Raw genomic sequence first — 24,712 nt, 5'->3', positions numbered from 1 at the left:
TAGCCCAGGGTCGTGCTCACCCCCGACATGTTATCCAAGGTCACGATACCCACGTAACAATCCAAGGCCGTGCTCACCCCTGATATAACACTATGCCAAGGTCACGTTTCCCCTGTAGCATATCTAGCCCAGGGTCGTGTTCATCCCTGACATGTTATCCAAGGTCACGATACCCACGTAACAATCAAGAGCCGTGCTCACCCCTGATATAACACTGTGCCAAGGTCACGTTACCCCTAACCTGGGGTCGTGTTCACCCCTGACATGTTATCCAAGGTCACGATACCCATGTAACAATCCAGGGTCGTGCTCACCCCTGGTCATAAGTGTGAAGAACCACAATCACATCACATTCACACTCCACACAACATCTCATCTCATGTTCACATACTCACATCATAATTAATTGGGCAGTTAAGTCATAACATACCATTCGCAACATCATGTTATCAATTAATATAATAATCAATGGAATTACACATTTAATATAATCTTAACATAAACAGTAAAACCCCCAATTGTTCCAAAACCTAACTCACAGGAACTTTTCTACAATTTCGTTCTCTCTCCCAGATCATCATTCTTACAAATTAAATATATATTTCTAATCCTCAACACATACAGTATCTAATGGGATCATTAACTCCTCAAACAGAAATAATCCAATTTTTCCAAAACCTAACTTACAGGCACTTTACTACAATTTCGTTCTCTCTCCCAGAGCATCATTTTTACAAATGAATCATATATTCGTAGTCCTAAATACATAGAGAATCACATAAGACCAATAATTCTCCAAACAGAACTAATTATAAAATTACTCATAATCCTAAGGGACTCTTCCTCTACCCAATTCCCATATGTAACTCTACATATAAGAAATCTTCTTTTCCCTCGTACCTCGATAAGCAGTAGTTGAAACTAAAATAGAGATTTCCTTGGTCTCCTCCTCTAAGTGCCTCTCGTTCTTCAGAGAGTGTAGAAGGGAAAGAAGAGAATGTAGAAGAAAGAAGTCAGAACTAAAAGAAGTCAGAACTAAAAAATATGATTTTAGGAGTGCTAGAGCACTCAATTTATAGGCATCAAGTTTCATGGAACGGCCTGTTTCAAATCAGGAATGGCCCGTTCTGAAATCTCACGTCATGAATAAAATTCACATCCAGAACGGCCCGTTCTCAAACCAGAATGGCCCATTCTGGGATTGCAATTAAACCCATAACGGCCATATTTGGAACGGTCCGTTCTCATCCCTGGAACGGTCGTTCTCATCTTTGGAACGCCCCGTTCCAATCTAGGGTTATAGGCCAGTTTGGTGGTTTAGAAAGGTCTGTTCTAGGCTACCAAAAATAGGTTTTTTCAGTAGTTTGGAACGGCCGGTTCCAATTTAGGAACGGCCCATTATGGGCTACTAAATCACCCCTAAAAATTACTAAGTTACCCTCAATTAAAGAATAAAAATTAGGGTGTTACAGGAACTAAACAAAGTACTCAATTACCCTTATATTTCTTAAAAGTTATATTGTAGCAGAATAAGTATAAGGTTTCATTACAACAAAATTCTCATACAGTGACACACACCTTATAGTGACACTATATATGTCACTAAAAATTACTTTTATCCACACAATGACTACAATATATGTTGGTATATTATTAAAAAGTATGTGTATAGACTATAGTGACACACAAAATATGTTGTTAAATTTCATTCAAAATCAACACTAAAGTTGCGTGTCTATGTCAAATAAACATATACCTACATATATTGTACCTATAGTGACACTTTTTATATGTCGCTACATGTAACATTTCTTGTAGTGTGTTCTCCATTCTATCTCTAGATAAGAAGTGTAATGAGCCAACAAGTCACAACACTTACTATATAGCATAACGACTAAGCAACGGGAAACAAAAACATCTTTTAACCTAATGATGGAAACTTGTGAGAAATGGTACGCGTCTTGTTCCACTTGCATCCTACATCCTTCAATCTTCATCCATGCCAACAAAACTTGAAAATAAAACTTTGAATGGAAGACTGGATAGTGGAGAAGTGGTGCAACGTTCAAGCAAATGATAAACCAAGAGATGATGTTCTTTCCACAAGGAAAAGTTCCTTGATGAAAGAACTTAAGGAGTCACACTCTCATAGAGTGAACCCAAGACTTTTGAAGTGAGAATCAATAATGATTTTGCTAACAATGATTAAAAGTGACATAGGATTACAAGGTTTCTCGTATATATAGACTAACCTAGGTTACAGAGCAAGATAAGCAAACCATGGTTAGAAATGAACCAAGGTTACCAACCAAGCTAAGATGGTGCACCCCAAAATTGAATTTGATTTCAAATATTAGGCCCCAACTCTCATGGATCTAGGATCCATGTGCCATGTGTCATGTGCTACCATGTGACACAGATCTAGAATAGCCTATAAGAGCTTGCCACGTGGCAAATGTTAAAGGTGTGACTAATGTGTTGGGCATGTGACTATAGGAATAGGTACCACCTCTGTTGGCCTAAATACAAATCATTTTAGCTATATCTTCTACGTACTAGTTGCACCCCCTTAAACTACTAATTACACCCATAGAAGAAAATATAAGGAATTAAATTTCTACACTTCTTGGCCCAAAACACGAGGTCAAAATAAAAAAGAACAAGAAAATACAAGGAATAAGAAATGGACTAAAAGATAACCCAAAGCTCAATCATGAGTTTGGGCCTTTTTCCTTCAAGCCTAGCCCATGTCTTCTTGGTATGCTTGGACTTTATTATTTAAATAATACTCGGTGATTGATGCTTGGAAAGACTATATTTTTCAAAGAATACTTGAGTAGTTTGCTTGAAGCGGAATATCAAAGCAAGCTTTGGATTGAACTAGAAGTGGCTTGTTAAAGAATACTTGTATCTTTGAAAAGATAGTCGAACATGATCAAGAATTACAAACAATCTCAGTGGTTCAGATGAACTAGTATGCAAAAATCATGTGTTCTTTGTTCTTGCTTTGTTTGCATTATTGAAGGGTTATGCTTCTTTCATCCACATAATTTTGTTTCCTATTTTTTGCAAGATGATTAATTTAAAAATTTCATTAAAAGTTTTAATGAATTAATACGTGCAATCTTTTACTTTAGATATTTCTCTATCTTAATTTAATCCTTATTTAAAATTTTATAGAGTTCAAGAATATAAACATCATAATTTAAAATTTTTAGCTATATTGGAAAGTAAGAACAATTAGTTATATTTTATGCACTCTTATTAATGAATAAATTTACATCTAATTAATACATTATTTATCTACCAAAGAAAATTAACTCATTTATTTCATAAATACATTTAAAAAATATCTAATTAATATATTATTTTCTATAGTAGTATTTTGAATACTTTATTTAATTGAAATACTCACCAAACTATTGTGGTGGTGAAAACAGAAAAGTAGAGGATGTTGGTTGTTGGGTTGGGAAAAGTCTGATACCTTGGTTTTAAAGTTGATTCATAAGGGTACTCATTACTCATGTGAGCCACTTATGTTGATTATCATGAAAAAAAAAATTGTGATGTTCAATTTGCGGTTGGAGAGAACTTATATGAGCGATAAGGGTGGAAGTAATTCCATGAGGACTTAAATTTGATGCTCATTGTCGTTGTTGTAATTTTTTGTACCATTAAGGAAAACATATAATAGAAAATTCATTCATGGATTACTCATGCCTAAAACGAGTCCATACAATAGTTAAACTTTAATTATTAAGTAACATAAAAAAATATTCTTTGAAAATTAATTCAATTGCTATCTTACAACTTATCTAATCTCAAATTGAATCTAAAAAATTATGTCTTAAAAAATATTTGTTAACAATGACAACAATTATAAGTATTGCTCATTATATTTTAAAAATATTACATATACAAAAAAGTAATTTTTTTAGTATTACTCATTAAATAATTTTAAAAGGGCATTAATTAATTTTGTATATATTTCTTTTTAAAAACTTTGATTTAGAAAGAAATTAGTGTCACGACCACTAATATCAAATTGATGCTCAATAGAACACAATTTTATTTCAAAATGAATGTTATTTTAAATTTATTTTTTTTATAATTTTCCTTTACGGATAATAAAATATATAAAAGTACATTTATTTTATGTTTTAAAATCAACTCAAGTTAACCGTGAATATAATAAAATTAAGTGATTTGGGATGTATATACGAAAAAATAAAAAATTATAAGAATTGAGTTTTTACAACAAGAACTCAAATAATCAATCTCAAATTGGATGTTTGGTCAATTACGATCACATTTATCAAAATAATTTTTATTCGTCAAACTATTTTTATGAAACTCCATTCATATGTTCATTTGAATGTTACTTTATTTTTTAGATTGAATTTCATAACAAAACTAAATTAATTTTCTCTATAACTTTCTACCTATAATAAAACCTCTCAAATTAATAATCTAACACAATAATCACATATACACATATTTATATATACATAAATTGAGTAATCGTTCTAATAAATCAACTACAAATTGTTCAATAAAATTTATTACCTAGATAGTAATTAGAATTAAAAGTAATTGTCCACAATAACTTTTTAAGGTTTTGTTGTCTTGTTGCTAATTGATATTATGTGCATGTGCTGGCTTAATGAAGCTCTATATATGTACAAATTGTTGTTTCGTACTTTACTAAATAATATTTTGTGCCTGTTATCCACATGTTGGTGCATTGAAGCTCTTGGTATAAACAAATACAATTGAGTCAGGCTCTACTTTGACAGGAGAAGAAGCATCCACCAATCGTGGTTTCATTTCTGGGATGTCTAGTGATTCTGTCAGCTGTAGTGGAGTTCCATTCAACAACACCACATCACTTCGAATGTTTCCATCCTTGGGTGTTAGATGGTATTCTTCCCTCATAGTCATTGGTACTCTTCCTGGTACCGTCTCCAAGACAGGGTACAAATTCATGTCATCAACGAAGGATACATTGAAAGTAGTGGAATTGGACATGTTTATAAGTAGCATAGTGACACCGGGCTGAAATTAAGGAGAACAACAACAAGTGCTTAATGAAAAAGAAAAAAAGGATTAAGAACAAATGGCACGCATTGACCATAAAACGATATGGAAACTTCTTAGTTTTACATTATTTAAGTAGTTTTCCCCAAATAATTGTTACAATTTATGATATGATATTTATGTTTCAGTAGCATGATGTTGTTAATGTCTATACGAGTAGTTTTATTTTTATGAAGAGTAATAAAAAAAATAGAGAAAAAAAAAACAAGACATTTTGAGATAAATGAGCTTACCCCTTTCTTGGAACAATGTGCGTATGCATGTAAAAATGGTGATCCTTCATGAGAAACTGAAAGGACTTTGCTTCCCATGAGTCGATGCCACAAAAGCGCTCTAATCAATCGAAAGGTGTTATCATTAGAAAGACATGTGAATTGATAACTAAGTCTTGATCAATTTGGATGTTTCATAATTTTTTGTAGAATATTAATTTGAAAAATATAACAATTAAAGCATATTGATTGTCCTTGCTAAGGTAAGTTCTAAATGAATTGGATATTCATCAGTAAAAAGTTCCTTTCACACACACATGACATGACTTACCCATAATAATCCGGGTTAGGGATGAAGGTTGTTGTGTTTAGCAAGCCATAGTTTCCTCCAACCAAAGTTTGTCTACAATAAACCTTGTGGTTTAAGGTTGATGTCATGCCTAATTGGTCCAAGTACCTAATTATTAAGTTAAAATATTTTAACATACATACATACATATACATATACACACACACACACACACATATATATATATATATATACTTGAAAATTTTGAAAAGGAAGCAAAAAACTCAATTCATTGGCATATTAGACTAACCAAAACCCATTAACAAAAGTGTGAGACACATCTTTGCTACCACTGTTATAGGCTCCTCCAGCTTCCCCAACCCATGGTGCTGCCCATGGCGTGAATTCCTTGACTGCTTGAGCAACACTTTTGAAAGTTTCAGCAACTTGGCTCAAGTAATATGGGTCTTGAAGCTTGTTGATAATATCCTTGTCAACGCCTTTAAAACAAACCAATCATTAAGAGCTAGCAAACTAGTGAAATGTATGCTATAGCTATTGTCCAAAAGTACAATATATATATATATATACACACATATATACATACCAGCACCAAGGTTGTAAATGTGGTGGGTCACTCCATCAACCACACCAGGCCCAACATTCAGTAAGAAGCTTTCAAACCACTCCTTACCATAGAAACCACCAGGGCCTAACACTTTAGGCCTTCTAGAAACATCAGGGTATAGTAGATTAACTATACGTCTAAGCCTAGTAATGTCTTTAGCATATTGAACAATGTCTACCCTGGCTCCTATCCCCGCAGCACATAGCTCATTTCCTATTAAGCACCATAAATCATAATGCACATGGGATAGATCGGGGAAAATAAAAAGCAATTTACGTGTGTGTGTGTGTATACGTCATTCAAATATCAAAAGCAGAATATAAATTAATCAAGGCTTTGATTTAGCTACCCAATTCATATGAATCTATTTTGTATCCTTTTGATATTGTGTACTTCATGAGACTTATGGCATTTTTTGGATTCCAGTTTCCCACCCAATTCAACTTGTCTTCCACAGAATTTTTCTTTCCAGCGAGAGCATTCAAGCCAAAAATTAACAACAAAATTCTCATACAGTGACACACACCCTATAGTGACACTATATATGTCACTAAAAATTACTTTTATCCACACAATGACTACAATATATGTTGGTATATTATTAAAAAGTATGAGTATAGACTATAGTGACACAAAAAATACGTTGTTAAATTTCATTCAAAATCAATACTAAAGTTGTGTGTAATCTATATGTCAAATAAACATATACCTACATATATTGTACCTATAGTGACACTTTTTATATGTCGCTACATGTAACATTTCTTGTAGTGTGTTCTCCATTCTATCTCTAGATACGAAGTGTAATGAGCCAACAAGTCACAACACTTACTATATAGCATAACGACTAAGCAACGGGAAACAAAAACATCTTTTAACCTAATGATGGAAACTTGTGAGAAATGGTAGGCGTCTTGTTCCACTTGCATCCTACATCCTTCAATCTTCATCCATGGAAACAAAACTTGAAAATAAAACTTTGAATGGAAGACTGGATAGTGGAGAAGTGGTGCAACCTTCAAGTAAATGATAAAACAAGAGATGATGTTCTTTCCACAAGGAAAAGTTCCTTGATGAAAGAACTTAAGGAGTCACACTCTCATAGAGTGAACCCAAGACTTTTGAAGAGAGAATCAATAATGATTTTGCTAACAATGATTAAAAGTGACATAGGATTACAAGGTTTCTCGTATATATAGACTAACCTAGCTTACAAAGCAAGATAAGCAAACCATGGTTAGAAATGAACTAAGGTTACCAACCAAGCTAAGATGGTGCACCCCAAAATTGAATTTGATTTCAAATATTAGGCCCCAACTCTCATGGATCTAGGATCCATGTGCCATGTGTCATGTGCTACCATGTGACACAGATCTAGAATAGCCTATAAGAGCTTGCCACGTGACAAGTGTGAAATGTGTGACTAAAGTGTTGGGCATGTGACTATAGGAATAGGTACCACCTCTGTTGGCCTAAATACAAATCCTTTTAGCTATATCTTCTACGTACTAGTTGCACCCCCTTAAACTACTAATTACACCCATAGAAGAAAATATAAGGAATTAAATTTCTACACTACTTGGCCCAAAACACAAGGTCAAAATAAAAAAGAACAAGAAAATACAAGGAATAAGAAATGGACTAAAAGATAACCCAAAGCTCAATCATGAGTTTGGGCCTTTTTCCTTCAAGCCTAGCCCATGTCTTCTTGGTATGCTTGGACTTTATTATTTAAATAATACTTGGTGATTGAAGCTTGGAAAGACTTTGTTTTTCAAAGAATACTTGAGTAGTTTGCTTGAAGCGGAATATCAAAGCAAGCTTTGGATTGAACTAGAAGTGGCTTGTTAAAGAATACTTGTATCTTTGAAAAGATAGTCGAACATGATCAAGAATTACAAACTATCTCAATGGTTCAGATGAACTAGTATGCCAAAATCAGGTGTTCTTTGTTCTTGCTTTGTTTGCATTATTGAAGGGTTATGCTTCTTTCATCCACTTAATTTTGTTTCCTATTTTTTGCAAGATGATTAATTTAAAAAAATTCATCAGAAGTTTTAATGAATTAATACGTGCAATCTTTTACGTTAGATATTTCTCTATCTTAATTTAATTCTTATTTAAAATTTTATAGATTTCAAGAATATAAACATCATAATTTAAAATTTTTAGCTATATTGGAAAGTAAGAACAATTAGTTATATTTTATGTACTCTTATTAATGAATAAATTTACATCTAATTAATACATTATTTGTCTACCAAAGAAAATTAACTCATTTATTGCATAAATACATTTAAAAAATATCTAATTAATATATTATTTTCTATAATAGTATTTTGAATACATTATTTAATTGAAATACTGACCAAACTATTGTGGTGGTGAAAACAGAAAAGTAGAGGATGTTGGTTGTTGGGTTGGGAAAAGTCTGATACCATGGTTATAAAGTTGATTCATAAGGGTACTCATTACTCATGTGATGAGCCACTTATGTTGATTATCTTGAGAGAAAAATTGTGATGTTCAATTTGCGGTTGGAGAGAACTTATCTTGATGCTCATTGTCGTTGTTGTAATTTTTTGTACCATTAAAAAAACATATAATAGAAAATTCATTCAAGGATTACTCATGCCTAAAACGAGTCCATACGATAGTTAAACTTTAATTATTAAGTAACTTAAAAAAATATTCTTTGAAAATTAATTCAATTGCTATCTTATAACTTATCTAATCTCAAATTGAATCTAAAAAATTATGTCTTAAAAAATATTTGTTAACAATGACAACAATTATAAGTATTGCTCATTATATTTTAAAAATATTACATATACAAAAAAGTAATTTTTTTAGTATTACTCATTAAATAATTTTAAAAAGGCATTAATTAATTTTGTATATATTTATTTTTAAAAACTTTGATTTAGAAAGAAATTAGTGTCACGACCACAAATATCGAATTGATGCTCAATAGAACACAATTTTATTTCAAAATGAATATGTTATTTCAAATTTATTTTGTTTTATAATTTTCCTTTACGGATAATAAAATATATAAAAGTACATTTATTTTATGTTTTAAAATCAACTCAAGTTAACCGTGAATATAATAAAATTAAGTGATTTGGGATGTATATACGAAAAAATAAAAAATTATAAGAATTGAGTTTTTTCAACAAGAACTCAAATAATCAATCTCAAATTGGATGTTTGGTCAATTACGATCACATTTATCAAAATAATTTTTATTCGTCAAACTATTTTTATGAAACTCCATTCATATGTTCATTCGAATGTTACTTTATTTTTTAGATTGAATTTCATAACAAAACTAAATTATTTTTCTCTATAACTTTCTACCTACAATAAAACCTCTCAAATTAATAATCTAACACAATAATCACATATACACATATTTATATATACATAAATTTAGTAATAGTTCTAATAAATCAACTACAAATTGTTCAATAAAATTTATTACCTAGATAGTAATTAGAATTAAAAGTAATTGCCACAATAACTTTTTAAGGTTTTGTTGTCTTGTTGCTGATTGATATTATGTGCATGTGCTGGCTTAATGAAGCTCTATATATGTACAAATTGTTGTTTCGTACTTTACTAAATAATATTTTGTGCCTGTTATCCACATGTTGGTGCATTGAAGCTCTTGGTATAAACAAATACAATTGAGTCAGGCTCTACTTTGACAGGAGAAGAAGCATCCACCAATCGTGGTTTCATTTCTGGGATGTCTAGTGATTCTGTCAGCTGTAGTGGAGTTCCATTCAACAACACCACATCACTTCGAATGTTTCCATCCTTGGGTGTTAGATGGTATTCTTCCCTCATAGTCATTGGTACTCTTCCTGGTACCGTCTCCAAGACAGGGTACAAATTCATGTCATCAACGAAGGATACATTGAAAGTAGTGGAATTGGACATGTTTATAAGTAGCATAGTGACATCGGGCTGAAATTAAGGAGAACAACAACAAGTGCTTAATGAAAAAGAAAAAAAGGATTAAGAACAAATGGCACGCATTGACCATAAAACGATATGGAAACTTCTTAGTTTTACATTATTTAAGTAGTTTTCCCCAAATAATTGTTACAATTTATGATATGATATTTATGTTTCAGTAGCATGATGTTGTTAATGTCTATACGAGTAGTTTTATTTTTATGAAGAGTAATAAAAAAAATAGAGAAAAAAAAAACAAGACATTTTGAGATAAATGAGCTTACCCCTTTCTTGGAACAATGTGCGTATGCACGTAAAAATGGTGATCCTTCATGAGAAGCTGAAAGGACTTTGCTTCCCATGAGTCGATGCCACAAAAGCCCTCCAATCAATCGAAAGGTGTTATCATTAGAAAGACATGTGAATTGATAACTAAGTCTTGATCAATTTGGATGTTTCATAATTTTTTGTAGAATATTAATTTGAAAAATATAACAATTAAAGCATATTGATTGTCCTTGCTAAGGTAAGTTCTAAATGAATTGGATATTCATCAGTAACAAGTGCCATTCACACACACATGACATGACTTACCCATAATAATCCGGGTTAGGGATGAAGGTTGTTGTGTTTAGCAAGCCATAGTTTCCTCCAACCAAAGTTTGTCTACAATAAACCTTGTGGTTTAAGGTTGATGTCATGCCTAATTGGTCCAAGTACTTAGTTATTAAGTTAAAATATTTTAACATACATACATACATATACATATACATATATATATATATATATATATACTTGAAAATTTTGAAAAGGAAGCAAAAAACTCAATTCATTGGCATATTAGACTAACCAAAACCCATTAACAAAAGTGTGAGACACATCTTTGCTACCACTGTTATAGGCTCCTCCAGCTTCCCCAACCCATGGTGTTGCCCATGGCATGAATTCCTTGACTGCTTGAGCAACACTTTTGAAAGTTTCAGCAACATGGCTCAAGTAATATGGGTCTTGAAGCTTGTTGATAATATCCTTGTCAACACCTTTAAAACAAACCAATCATTAAGAGCTAGCAAACTAGTGAAATGTGTGCTATAGCTATTGTCCAAAAATACAATATATATATATATATATATATATATATATATATATACACACACACACATATATACATACCAGCACCAAGGTTGTAAATGTGGTGGGTCACTCCATCAACCACACCAGGCCCAACATTCAGTAAGAAGCTTTCAAACCACTCCTTACCATAGAAACCACCAGGGCCTAACACTTTAGGCCTTCTAGAAACATCAGGGTATAGTAGATTAACTATACGACTAAGCCTAGTAATGTCTTTAGCATATTGAACACTGTCTACCCTGGCTTCTATCCCCGCAGCACATAGCTCATTTCCTATTAAGCACCATAAATCATAATGCACATGGGATAGATCGGGGAAAATAAAAAGAAATTTACGTGTGTGTGTGTGTATACGTCATTCAAATATCAAAAGCAGAATATAAATTAATCAAGGCTTTGATTTAGCTACCCAATTCATATGAATCTATTTTGTATCCTTTTGATATTGTGTACTTCATGAGCTTATGGCATTTTTTGGATTCCAGTTTCCCACCCAATTCCACTTGTCTTCCATGGAATTTTTCTTTCCAGCGAGAGCATTCAAGCCAAAAATTAACTTCACTCTGAAAAATAAATATACAAAACAAACATAGATGCATGTGAGAATTGAATGTAGCATGCTAGTAACATATATCATAGTACGCTGTGTTGAGAAAAGAATGGTAAGTAATTAAACAAGTACCCAGTTTTGTTAAAAAAGTCATGTACTTCATCCCATCTCATTCTGGGAAGGCATGCTGTGCTGAAACCAAAAAGACCACCTTCTTTCTTTTTGAAATGGGGACATTTCTTTTGCTTCCCAAATTGATAAACAATTTGATCTTCCACTGAACCTCCTAATCTGATCCTCAGGGGATTAAAAGCTGCCAAAGTTTGGAATGATAAAAAATGTGAAATTCATAAATTGATATTGTCTACCCATGATCATATGATATATGTTACACATCGGACCATTAAAATGCCACATCTTGCCTCGACTAAACTAAAGAACGAGGACAATGAAAATTATCGATACAAAAACAAATAGCCTAAAAGGGCCAACAATATTTTTTTGCATGTTTTTTCTTTTTAAAATAATCATATGATTAGAGCTGAGAAAAATAGAACTTACCCTTGATGGCATTTGATAGAACTTTGTTACTTAAGTCCTGCAAAAGTTGACAAAACAAAACATGGGACAACTAGTTAAATTTTTTTATTCAAATTAAGTAAGACGAAAATACGTATGTTCATTGGTGCCTAATGTTAAATACCAAATTCAAAATGCCTGTTTGTCCCCAGGGGCAGTCATTGTAATTGCACTTATTAGCAGGCCACCAGTCCAAAGTCGCACAAATAAAATTATTATCTGTTGTAGCAATTGATGTCTTTAACTACGATTTTCACATCTTTTGCTGAAGATAAGGAAAATAATAAAAGAACAACATAACATAGAGTTACTTTCACATCCATTATGAGAAGTGATTGAAAAGAAACACGGGAAAATCCCACCAAGTCATTAGATTTTATGCAACTTTTATATTCTTGCTACTTGCCAATATTAGTCGACCTAATCACTTATTTTATGCAAGTTTTACCTGTTTTTGTTTGTCTTAAGTTGTTTTAAGGATCATGTATCTAGTCATTACTTTTCTAGAAATTCAATCATTTTGTGCTTTAATCTATCTGTATTTTTATATGCAACGATATTCCTATATCAGTTTTGTCTTTAACACGAAACCCTTTTTCTTAATAGAAGTAAAATTTCGGTCAAACATATGGCATATAAGACTTTATTAGCAAAAATTGCTGGCTAACAATTTTTTTTTTTGTTATTTTCAATAACGGTTTAATTTATATGCAAGTACTGGCAAACTTTAGGATAAGTCCTATTAGTTACCGTTCTTAACTGATTGTGTCTTTTGAAAAAAAAACAACTAATTTAGGGATATTAATTTTAATTACTATCTCCCTTAAGTATTATGTTGAAAAATTAAACTTTTTGCCTAATAACAAATCATATATCAAATATGACTTTTAAGATAGTTGCTATAATAAAGTTCAAAAAAATTTATCATACATACGTGTATAGTAATACGTGATTGAATAACGATGTATAAAATGTTTAACTATAATCTCATTGAATTTTAGTTAAATTCACATTTCTCTCTTCCAACATATTTCTCTAAAACTAAATAATTTATGCGTTGATGGTGTAAATATTGACTTTTACACCAATCGTACATTAGAGCCATATATGGTATGTTGATTGACTTTAATAATAATCAACCTAAAAGTTACATTTAATTATCATTATTTCCGATTGGTTGACAATGCAAATTTTTTTACATCAATTTGTTTAATACTTTAAATAAAACAAATATTAACAAGTGCTTATGACATAGCACTACAAAAAGATGTGTGATTTGTGGGGGTTATTTTGGCATTTTCTGGTGGTTAAAAACCGCCACAAATTACATTACCAGCGTCATTAACAACCGCTAGATCCATGGTCGCCAAAAACGGTTTGCGGCGCATATTTCGTAAACGCTGGTTTCGGATGTCAGAAACTGCCACAAAATGCATTTATACTTGTTTTACAGTTTCTGACGGTTTAAAACCGCCACAAAATTTATCTAAATTAATTAAACATTTCTGGCGATTTTAAACTGCCACAAAATGACATCCTTCACTGAACTGGTAGTAACATCGGTAATAGCATCAACAACAGATATGTTGATGTATTCATTCAGGTTATGCACTGTACCATCTGCATGGATGAACAAAATCTAGGAGTAAGAAACTCAGAAATACATCCATTTATATCAAACGTATAACTCTGGCTCATCCCATTAATAGCAGAGTATTCATGCTAAGAAAAAAACAAACAAATAGCAGTGTGATCCAATACTGAAACTTGTTCTTTACCTTGCACAGCTTAATCCATTTAGTTAATAGAAAAATCTTCTCCATTTATATATATCTCTTTACTATGACATATAGCATACTAATCAATTTAAGTCAGAGCCAAAAAAAGTCCATTTTCTTCTACAAATTTTCCCAGTCATTACCTTCTGCAACTATGGGTTCACGTTGAGGAGGTTTTTCAATCCGGTTTCCACCAGAATCTTTCATGTGTCTTCTAACAGATGCAAAACAATGAAGAAATATTAGAGCATGCACAACTCTGAATAATCTGATATTAAAAGAAACCATTTAATATACTTAAACACTTAGAAAACCAATTATACATCATAATTGACAGTCAATAGATTATTTCATTGACAAGGTTGAGGAAAAACTCCTAATAATAGCAATGTTTATACAAAAAAGAAGCAGGAAATATGGTCACAGTATCATGAACATAAAATTTGAAAATACAATATTAAATGTTTTTGACATCCTTAAGCATTTAATAGAACCAGAAAGAAAAAGGAACCGTAAACATGCCTAATAAATATTATACTACTATAAAATCAGTTAGTTACCAAAGAATAAGCATGCTAGACCTATCATCACCCTCCAAAAAGGGCAAAGGATAATAAGATTAAGAAACAAAAAACCTAAGAATGTGATTTCTTCAAAACCATGCATCTATAGAATTTCCATTATATATATATATATATATATATATATATATATATTTATATATATATATACACACATATATATATTACTTATGATAATCTAATATCAAAATTAGTACCAATCAAGTGCTAGGAGAAAATGGGAAAACAAATCAAAGAGATAAATTCAATAGGGAGAGAAAGATAACTAAGTTTCACCTTGATGGACAAGTCAAAGTCAGTCTAGTTCTACCAACAATTCCTGAGACAGGACCCATGTCAGTAACCTCAGCTCGTCTGTGAGACAAGGCCTCCATTACCAAGCCAATGTGCTCATCATTTACCTGGAATAGATCCATTATTATGTTAGAAGTTCAAACTCTTGGAAAAGCATACTATGAATGACAAGTGGAAATATTACCTCAATAGTGACTTCTTCTACGGGCTCAAGCTTCTGACCATTTTCAGTTTTATACCTAATAAATCCATAGAAAAGTTCATTAAATCAATATACGAATAAAAGAAAATGGAAAAGATATGTGAACCTGAAGAATGCATAATGTATCATTTCAAAATCAGAACCATTGAACCACCAAACAGAACACTAACAATATAAAATTTTTTGGCTGGATCAAACATTTTAAATGGGTAGACCTTTCAAGATCAATTAGATAAAAAGAAAGAAAAGACATTTGAAACATAAAACGATAAAATATTTAGCCGGATAAAACATTTGAAAGAAAAGTCAGCATTAAAACAAAATATAATGCATACAAGCTTACAGAATTTACTCAATATTCAACACCCATATGTAGTGCTAGGCAAGCAAAACCAAATTATGTCAAAACTCAAAGCTCATAATGAGACAATATTCAACACCCATATGTAGTGTAAACATCCTAAAGCATTATAAACATACTGAGTAGGTGACTATTTCTTTTGGCTTATATTACATGCTGATTTGTATGAATAAAAGTTGAAGTTAGCTCTCCATTTGATCAAAGCAGGATGGAAAAGGTGGAAATGGTAAAATCTCCAATCCTAACTATGATTTTGATGCTACACTGAATAATCTTGATCAGAAAAATGTAGTTGCTATATTCAATGGTTGGAAGGCATGAACGGAAACATCAGAAATTTGTTTACCTTTACCTAAATCTATTGTAGTAGAATGATTATTTTCCATTAAACTTCATGTGCCTTAAGCAATCTTGTTTTTGATGTTTGAATCAAAGCAAATACGAAGAAAAAAAAATACATTCCAGAATCTTGTGCTTAAAATCTTACTCTCTAAAGTTCCAATGAACAGGAAATCAGCTTTTCAGAGGAACAAATTCAATCCTGTGATTCTCTTGCAGAGATTAGTCAAGGGAATTAGGAAGGTTGCCTTCGATCAGAAATATATACCCCTGAAATTTAGGGCCTAATTGACAGGTTCCAGCCAGATTTCACTACACCTTCTGGTAAATCACTTAGACAAGAAGAGTTCCGGATGATTCACTTCTTAAATGGAACTGTCCTGGGATTACATGAAAAATTGAGATTAGATTTATCATCACATCAAAATGAAAACCAGGCATTCGCACAACACAACTCCCATGCCCTTTTGACAAACTCAAATAGGCCTTCTTGGATGTAGTCCTATGATGTCACATAAGTTTTGCATAGAAGACTCTTCAGTGACTGTGTTACAGCATTCTCTGAGAACTGGTTGGCAGATAAAAAGGTTGAATGATACGGCACACCTTAGGCTTCTCTAGTTAGAGAAGTTGTACTTAAGGATCTGAAATTTTGGCTTTGGTTTGGATATAAATTTAGCTTGGCTTTTGATATATTCCGATTCACACAACCCACGTAGCATCACGTTCCACACAGTCAAATTTCGCTCTGGCAACTCATCAAACAATTCCAGTGCCAACAAATAGGACAAATCCCTTAAATTTCACTTGTAATTTCAAAAAGCAAATAACATTGTAATTTCAAATCAAAATGTTAAAAAATAAACAAAGAACATTCGTATTCCCTTACCTCAAATTTGGTTCCACCTAAAGCCTCGAACAAAAAAAATTATAATGAAATATTATACAAAGCAAAAATAGGGAATCAAAATGGATATGAATCGAAAACTCACCTTAAATGGAAGCAATCGATCGAAAAACAGCTAAAGTGCTTTCATCGCAAATTGGCTCACGAACGATTGTGTTAAGCGTGAAGTGAAGCTGAAGGTTTGCCGGAAGAAATTTGAGAGTGAAGCAGAAGGTTTAACGGAAGAAGAAGAAGAAGAAACGAAGCATGCATGAAGAAGCAGAACGTACCCTAGGTAGGATTTTTTTTTATTTTGAATTTAAATTCTTTAACTCTTTTTTATTTTTATTCTTTTAACAAGAATAAAAATATATTTTAATTAAGTAGTATACGTGGTGACAAGAGTTGGATATTTAAATATTCTAGCGGTTTAAAATTGCCAAAAATTTAATTATTTTGTGGCGGTTAAAATAACCGTTAGAATTGAAACATTTTGTGGCGGTTTATTAAAACCGCTGAAAAAAAACCGCCACTAATTAACTAATTTTTTGTAGTGTAGGAATATATTCATTCAAATCATTTATAATTATTTTTAGATATCTTTTATGTTCAAATTGTCATATTAGATTTAGAACATACACAATTTTATAATTAGGATACGTTCTAGTCATGATATTTTATTTATTAGAAAAGAGGTACAAAAAATAGTCATTTATATATTATGTGACTTTCAAATTAAAATGAGTGTGTATATAGTTTTTAAATTAGAATTGATTATGAGTTTTCATAAAAAGACATTTATTGTGCCCATGAAGGACATCATCCTTACAATTCATTTTTTATTTATTTATGGGTTGTCTCTTTATATTTTCAGATTGTATATATATTTGTTGAGTTTTTAATTTCTACAACATTTTTTGTCACATTCCATTTCGTCTTTTTTATTATATCATCACGTTTGTGGTAAACCATCTCTACTTTTATTTTGATTTCCTTATGTTTTACATAAAAATGTTTTTAATTATTATATTAGTATATGACTGGTTATACGTATTCTATTTTTTAAATTTCTCTTTTAATTATTTAGAAGTTTTGTTTACTATCTTGTTGTGTTTAGACTGTTCTTTTGGACATTTAGAACTTTGATGACCTTTTTGCTTTTGCATTATTGACATTTTTTGGATAAATTTTCAACTTTAGGGTCTTCTTTGAAGTGTTCTCTTAGATGGAGTGATATGGGAATAAATAGAAGAATCCTTCACAAGATAAAAACGCGGGAAGTTAGAAAAAGGAGTCAAATATTGGAGATAAAAAAAATAAAGAGAAAAAAATAATGCCTAGTTCTTATTAGAGAAAAAAATAATCACCTAGTCAAGAGACATAGTCCCCGACAATGATGCCACAAACATGACATGCAAAAACCACAAATGTTTGGTATCGTAAAGTAAGAGTCATTCTTTCCAAAATGGATTATGCGTTTGACTTTGAAATTCTTTCTGTTTAAATGGAGTTAAATCTAGATTATGAAAATTAGATTTTAGATATGAGTTTTGTAAATTCAAAGTATCAAATTTGATATAGGAAAATATTTAGTAGTGAAATAGATAAAAATTCAATTTAAGAAAATATATAGTATTGGAGTTCAAGCTGTGAAACTTAACAAAGTACTCAATTGCCCTTATATTTCTTACAAGTTATATTGTAGCACAATAAATATAAGGTGTCACTACAACAAAATTGTCATACAGTGACACACACCCTATAGTGACACTATATGTATGTGTCTAAAAATTACTTGTATCCACACAATGACTACAATATATGTTGGTATATTATTAAAAAGTATGGATATAGACTATAGTGACACACAAAATATGTTGTTAAATTTCATTCAAAATCAACATTAAATTTAATAGAATATTAACTTAATTAGTAAAACCCCCAATTTTCTCAAAACCTAACTCACAGGCACTTTTCTACAATTCTGTTCTCTCTCTCATATCATCATTTTCACAAATTAATTATATATTCATAATCCTTAACACATACAGAATCTCATAATACTAATAATTCTCCAAACATAAACACTTATAAAATTATTAAAAATTTCACAGGAACTCTTATCCACTCATTCCCTCACATGACTCTACACATAAATCTCCCTTTTTCCCCGTACCTCGATAAGTAGTAGCTAAAACTAAAGTAGGATTTGGTTGGTCTCCTCCTCTAGGTTCCCCTCGGTCTTCAGAGAATGTTGAAGGAAAAGAAGTCAGAACTGAAAAGTGTGTTTTTAGGAGTGCTAGAGCGTGCTATTTATAGGCATCAGGAGTGGTTGGAATGGCCCGTTTCGAATCCGAAACGGCCCGTTTTGGACTCATTCATCATGTGTAAAATCCTCATCCAAAATGGCCCATTCTCAAATCATAACAGCCCGTTCTGGGGTTGCATTTTAACCCATAACGGTCATGTTTGGAACGATTCTTAAACCAGAACGGTTCATTCCCAACTACGGTTACAAGCCTTTTTGGTGGTTTGGAACACCCGTTCTAATTTGGGAACGCCCCGTTCCCAACTAAGATTTGTAGGCAATTTTAGTATTTTGGAACAGCCCGTTCTAGGCTACTAAATCACCCTTATTGGGCTTTGGGCCCTCATATAATCTATGAAAATTGGGCTGTTACATATTAATGTAGGAAAATCAGAAATCTCTAATATCCCTACTACCTTTCTTAATTCTGGTTTAAGTCCATCCTCAAATTTAATATATTTCATTCTCTCATCAGGATGATAAAAGAAAGCAAAATATTTCCCCCAATTCCTCAAGCTTAGAAGCATATTCTGCTACTGTTATGTTCCCTTGTTTTAATTGCATAAATTCTATTTCTTTAGCTCTTCTAACGTCATTAGGAAAATATTTTTCAAAAAATTTAGCTCTAAATACTTCCCATATCATATTTATTCCTCCTCCTTCTAATAACCTTCTAGTACTATCCTACCAATATTCTACTTCTCCTACTAACTTAAACATTGCATAATTCACTTTTTGGTTATCAGGACAGTTCATGGCTCGAAATATCTTTTCTATTTCATTAATCCATAGTTCAGCCTTTTTCAGGATTATATCCTCCGCCAAAATGAGAAGGTCTATTTCTTTTGAATTCAACCAATCCTTGTGACTCACCCATTCCTTCTGGTCTTTGATTTCTTAACAAGGCTGCAACCATATCCTTAATGGCTTACACAGCCTCTATCAATTCTATATTTCTTCTTCCTGCCATTTGAAACTTTTATAGGTTAGTTTATCATACTAGAAACATGGTTAGCACATTTCCCCATGTTACACATGACACGTCACTCTGATACCATTTAAAATGTAACACCTATTTTTATAGTTCTTAAGTTTACTATTAAATATGTATTTCTTATAAATTATTAACGCAATTATAACATGAATTATATTTTATATAAAGACAAGGTGGATTTTGTAAACTTATGCACATATAGTGGGCTTATAATTACATTAAATATCATTCTAAAATATTTACATACTATATATTCTCTACTTCTACTGCAATATTTACATATTAGGTTGATATAGATTTACTATTGGGTTAACATGGTTGGCTGGGGGTAGATAGAAGGTAACTATTATAGGATCATCAATAACAATAGGAATTTCTTAGGTCGGAGAGAATGTAAAAGTTGATAATGCTACACTGCGAAAGGTAACAAAATTAGCAACAACACCTGTAACAGGCCAATTTTCACAGATTGTACGAGGGCCCAAAGCCCAATAAGGGTTATGTAGTAGCCTAGAACGGGCCATTCCCAAATTGGAACGATTCGTTCCAAACTACTAAAACGAGGGTGATTTAGTAGCCCAAAACGGGTCGTTCCCAAACTGGAACGGACCGTTCCAAAATACAAAAATTGTCTACAAATTTTAGATGGGAACGGGGCGTTCCAAACCACCAAAAAGGCCTATAACCCTAGTTGGGAACGGGTCATTCCAGTTATGGCCATTATGGGTTAAATGCAACCCCAGAACGGGCCGTTCTGGTTTGAGAACATACCATTCTAGATGTGAAATTTTACACATGTCGTCAGAGTCCAGAACGGGCCGTTCCGGCGACTTCTTATGCCTATAAATAGAGCGTTTTGGCACTCTCAAAAATCACTTTTTAGTTCTGACTTCTTTCAGTTTTGACTTCTTTCTTCTACATTCTCTTCTTTTCCTTCTACACTCTCTGAAGATCGAGGGGCACTCAGAGGAGGAGACCAAGGAGATCTCTGTTTTAGCTTCAGCTACTACTTATCGAGGTACGGGGGAAAAGGGAATTATTTGTATGTAGAGTTACATGAGGGAATTGGGTAGAGGAAGAGTCCCTTAAGATTATGAGTAATTTAATAATTATTTCTGTTTGAGGAATTGATGATCCCATTAGATTTTACATGTATTGAGGCTTAGAAATATATATTTAATTTGTAAGAATGATGATTTGGGAGAGAAAATGAAATTATAGAAAAGTTTCTGTAAGTTAGGTTTTGGAAAAATTGGATTATTTCTGTTTGAGAAATTGATGATCCCATTAGATTGAGGATTAGAAATGTATATTTAATTTGTGAAAATAATGATCTGGGAGAGAGAACGAAATTGTAGAAAAGTGTCTGTGAGTTAGGTTTTGAAAACATTGGGGGTTTTACTATTTAATTTAACATTGTATTAAATTGGTGAATTTATTAGGTTTTATATTAATTTATAAATATTATTATATTATTGTTATAGATGTGTATTCATGGTGAATTGCTTAATGGGTATGTGAATCATTGTATTGTGTGGACTTATGTGTATGTAACATGGAATTTGAGTTATGAAATGAGATGTGTGGAATGTGAATGAGATGTGATTGTGGATCCTCGTACTGATGACCAGGGGTGAGCACGACCCTAGGCTGCTAAAAAGGGTAACGTGACCTTGGCACAGTGTTATGTCAAGGGTGAGCACGACCCTAGGCTGCTAAAAAGGTAGCGTGACCTTGGCATAGTGTTATGTTAAGGGTGAGCATGACCCTAGGCTGTAAAAGGGTAGCGTGACCTTGACATAGTAAGATTTGAGATGATTGTGATGTGATTGTGATTCCTCACACATATGACCAAGGATGAGACGACCCTAGGTAAGTGATGCTACAGGGATGGCGTGCCTCTGACATAGAGTGGGATGAGTGAGGCAATTAATACGTATCACTTATGTCTAGAGTGGCACGACCTTGAGGTGGCGTGACCATTGACATAGTGTTAGTTGCAAGATTTGTGATAGATTGGTGTGATTGTGAAATTGTGATGTGAATATGATGCATGATTGATAGAATTAGAATGTATGGATATGTTTGTAAAGACTTCATTAATTGATGAGTTATGATAAGATTATGTTGTGTTTTTCCTTGTGTGCTTTACATATAGATGTTTTCTTTTCTCACCGTGCAATTGTGAATGTTTTAGGTGAGGAAGATCCAGCTATGAGTGACATCTAAAATGCCAACGGTTGAATTGAGGGTATGCTCTGATATTGTGACATCGGGGCAGAGGATTTATAGGACATAGATTTTATTTGTATATGGAGTTGTAGTTATTATTTTGAAAACATTTTGTAAGGGTGTCACAACATCCACACTCCAACTCATTCCCAAAAATACTGTTGATATAATTGAAGGAAAAAAGGCTCGGTATTTCTGGCAAATCCATCTATTTTATATTATAATTAATAAAATTTTTAAACAAAGAAAAATAAGGAGTGAGAACAATTATCCAATAAATATCAATAATTAAACAAAATGCATAATAATATTTTTAACCAACATTAAGTGAATATATGAGTCCTTCTTGATATAATAAAAATTTGAATTATTCTTGTAGTGACTAGTTAGGATAAATAAGTATTATAATATCAAATAACAAAATGTTATTTTACCTTAAGTTCTTTACTCATTTAAATTCCCAAGGTCAAACTTCCAACTATAAATTAATTCAAAATTTCATTCTTATGACCATAGAATAACATTTATCTTTATAATGTATGAAGAAATAATAACAAGATGAGCTTAGAAAAAATTAAACAAAACTATATTATAGTTAGAACTATTATAAAATAATTAAGCTAAATAAATTTTAATATTTTAATTATTTAAATAACAATTAAAAATATCATAAAATAATTAAATAACATAAACTAAAAACACCTAATTAATTATTTATAAGTAAAAGTATCATAGATTAAATAAATAAGTGAGATTAGAGACACCTCACTAAATAAATATACATGAATGTAACATAAAAAAATAAATATAATAATATAAAAAATTTAAAAGGATAAAAGTCTCTTCCTCTTTATCTTAATGTAAAAAGTGAGTAAAATTTTCTTCTTCCTTTCTCTCAGTTTTTTTTTTTCTTCCCTGTTTACTCTTACGTAACGTTCTTCTCTCTCTCTTTTCCTTTTTCCCATTCCCATTCACTCCACGTTAGAGTTGCTATTTATAGGCTGCGTAAATGTGGCTGCATTTCATGTTCATTTTGGTTGCATTCTAACTCTATTTATCAGAGTTGTACGTTTGATAAGGCTAGTAAACAATGTTGATAAGACTGGCAAACAATTTTTCCACTGCTGCAAGATTCTTCGCAGATTAAGATTTGGATCAAATTTGGATAAAATTTACTTTTTATTATTATTATTATTATTAATTATAAAAAAAATTTAGGACCATGTCATGACTCGAACATGCAACTTAAGACCTAACGTTTTTATGTATAATTATATAAATTATAATATATCTAATTTGTTTCACACGCAATTATAATAATTAAAGTATTATTCAAAAAAAATTATAAATATTTAACATATAATTGAATATTATACATTTCTATTTTAATTTACTAAAAATATTATAATAAAAATTTTAATATATTATAAAAATATTGTACTTAATCTCTATTATTTTAAAATATAATAACTAGAAATTTAAATTATTATTTTAAAAATAAGATAATAATAATAAAATTATGAACATTATAATATTGTGTCAAAATTTTAGGATATTACACAAATGGCTGTTTAGGTTCAAGCAATAACAAAACTAGAGAAGTAATAAACTTCTTCGACTCTTGAAAACTTTTCTTACAAACATTTGTCCAAACAAAAAAAGTTGATATTTCCTTGTAAGTGAGTAAGAGGTATTACTATTTAATGAATATTCTATAATAACTTGTCAACAAAAACAAAACTCCTTATATCAGAAACAATTTGAGGATACTCCCACTGTAGCATAGTCTCAACCTTAACAATTCACAAAAACCCCTTTAATAAAAATCACATGACCCAAAAACTTTATTTCACTTAGCCAAATTTACACTTTGAACACTTAAAATATAACTGCTTATCCCTCAATACCTTTAACACTAACTTCAAATGTTCTCTATACTTTCTAGGGATTTTGAGTAGATAAGAATGTCATCGATGAAAATAACAACAAACTTATCTAAACATGGTTCAAATATTCTATTCATGTACTCCATGAAAACAGCAAAGACATTTATCACACCAAATAACATGATCATATACTCACAATGACCATAAATAAATTAACAAATTTATGTTATTAGACTTCTCTATATTATGTCACATGTAAAAGTTGGGATTAAAACCAACTAGATGATACCATAAATAAAAATAAATTATTGTTATTTTTGAGTCTTAATAAACATATTATAAATGAACTCTAAAAATCACTTAAGCAACAAATACTCAAATATTTGAAGACAACTATGT

General features: G+C 31.5%; 1 protein-coding gene and 2 pseudogenes across 1 annotated transcript; 1 reads left to right on the top strand and 2 right to left on the bottom strand.

Moving 5' to 3' along the window:
• Positions 1 to 4,725: 4,725 nt before the first annotated feature.
• Positions 4,726 to 6,738, bottom strand: LOC145956215 (heparanase-like protein 2). Its single transcript, XM_083071779.1, has 6 exons — positions 6,576 to 6,738; positions 6,206 to 6,439; positions 5,909 to 6,098; positions 5,641 to 5,766; positions 5,331 to 5,430; positions 4,726 to 5,055 (listed from the first exon to the last, which is right to left on the bottom strand). The coding sequence occupies exons 1-6, from the start codon at positions 6,736 to 6,738 to the stop codon at positions 4,726 to 4,728; spliced, it is 1,143 nt and encodes a 380-aa protein (XP_082927905.1).
• Positions 6,739 to 9,787: 3,049 nt separating this feature from the next.
• LOC145956542 (heparanase-like protein 2) lies at positions 9,788 to 12,775 on the bottom strand (annotated as a pseudogene).
• A 3,101-nt stretch (positions 12,776 to 15,876) lies between these two features.
• Positions 15,877 to 17,035, top strand: LOC145956214 (uncharacterized; annotated as a pseudogene).
• Positions 17,036 to 24,712: the final 7,677 nt, after the last annotated feature.

Source organism: Cajanus cajan, chromosome 3 (assembly GCF_000230855.2).
Source record: "Cajanus cajan strain Asha chromosome 3, NIPB_CcT2T_4, whole genome shotgun sequence".
Lineage (NCBI taxonomy): Eukaryota > Viridiplantae > Streptophyta > Magnoliopsida > Fabales > Fabaceae > Cajanus > Cajanus cajan.
The sequence above is the reverse complement of the archived record's forward strand: the minus strand, read 5'-3'. Positions and strand labels throughout refer to the sequence as shown.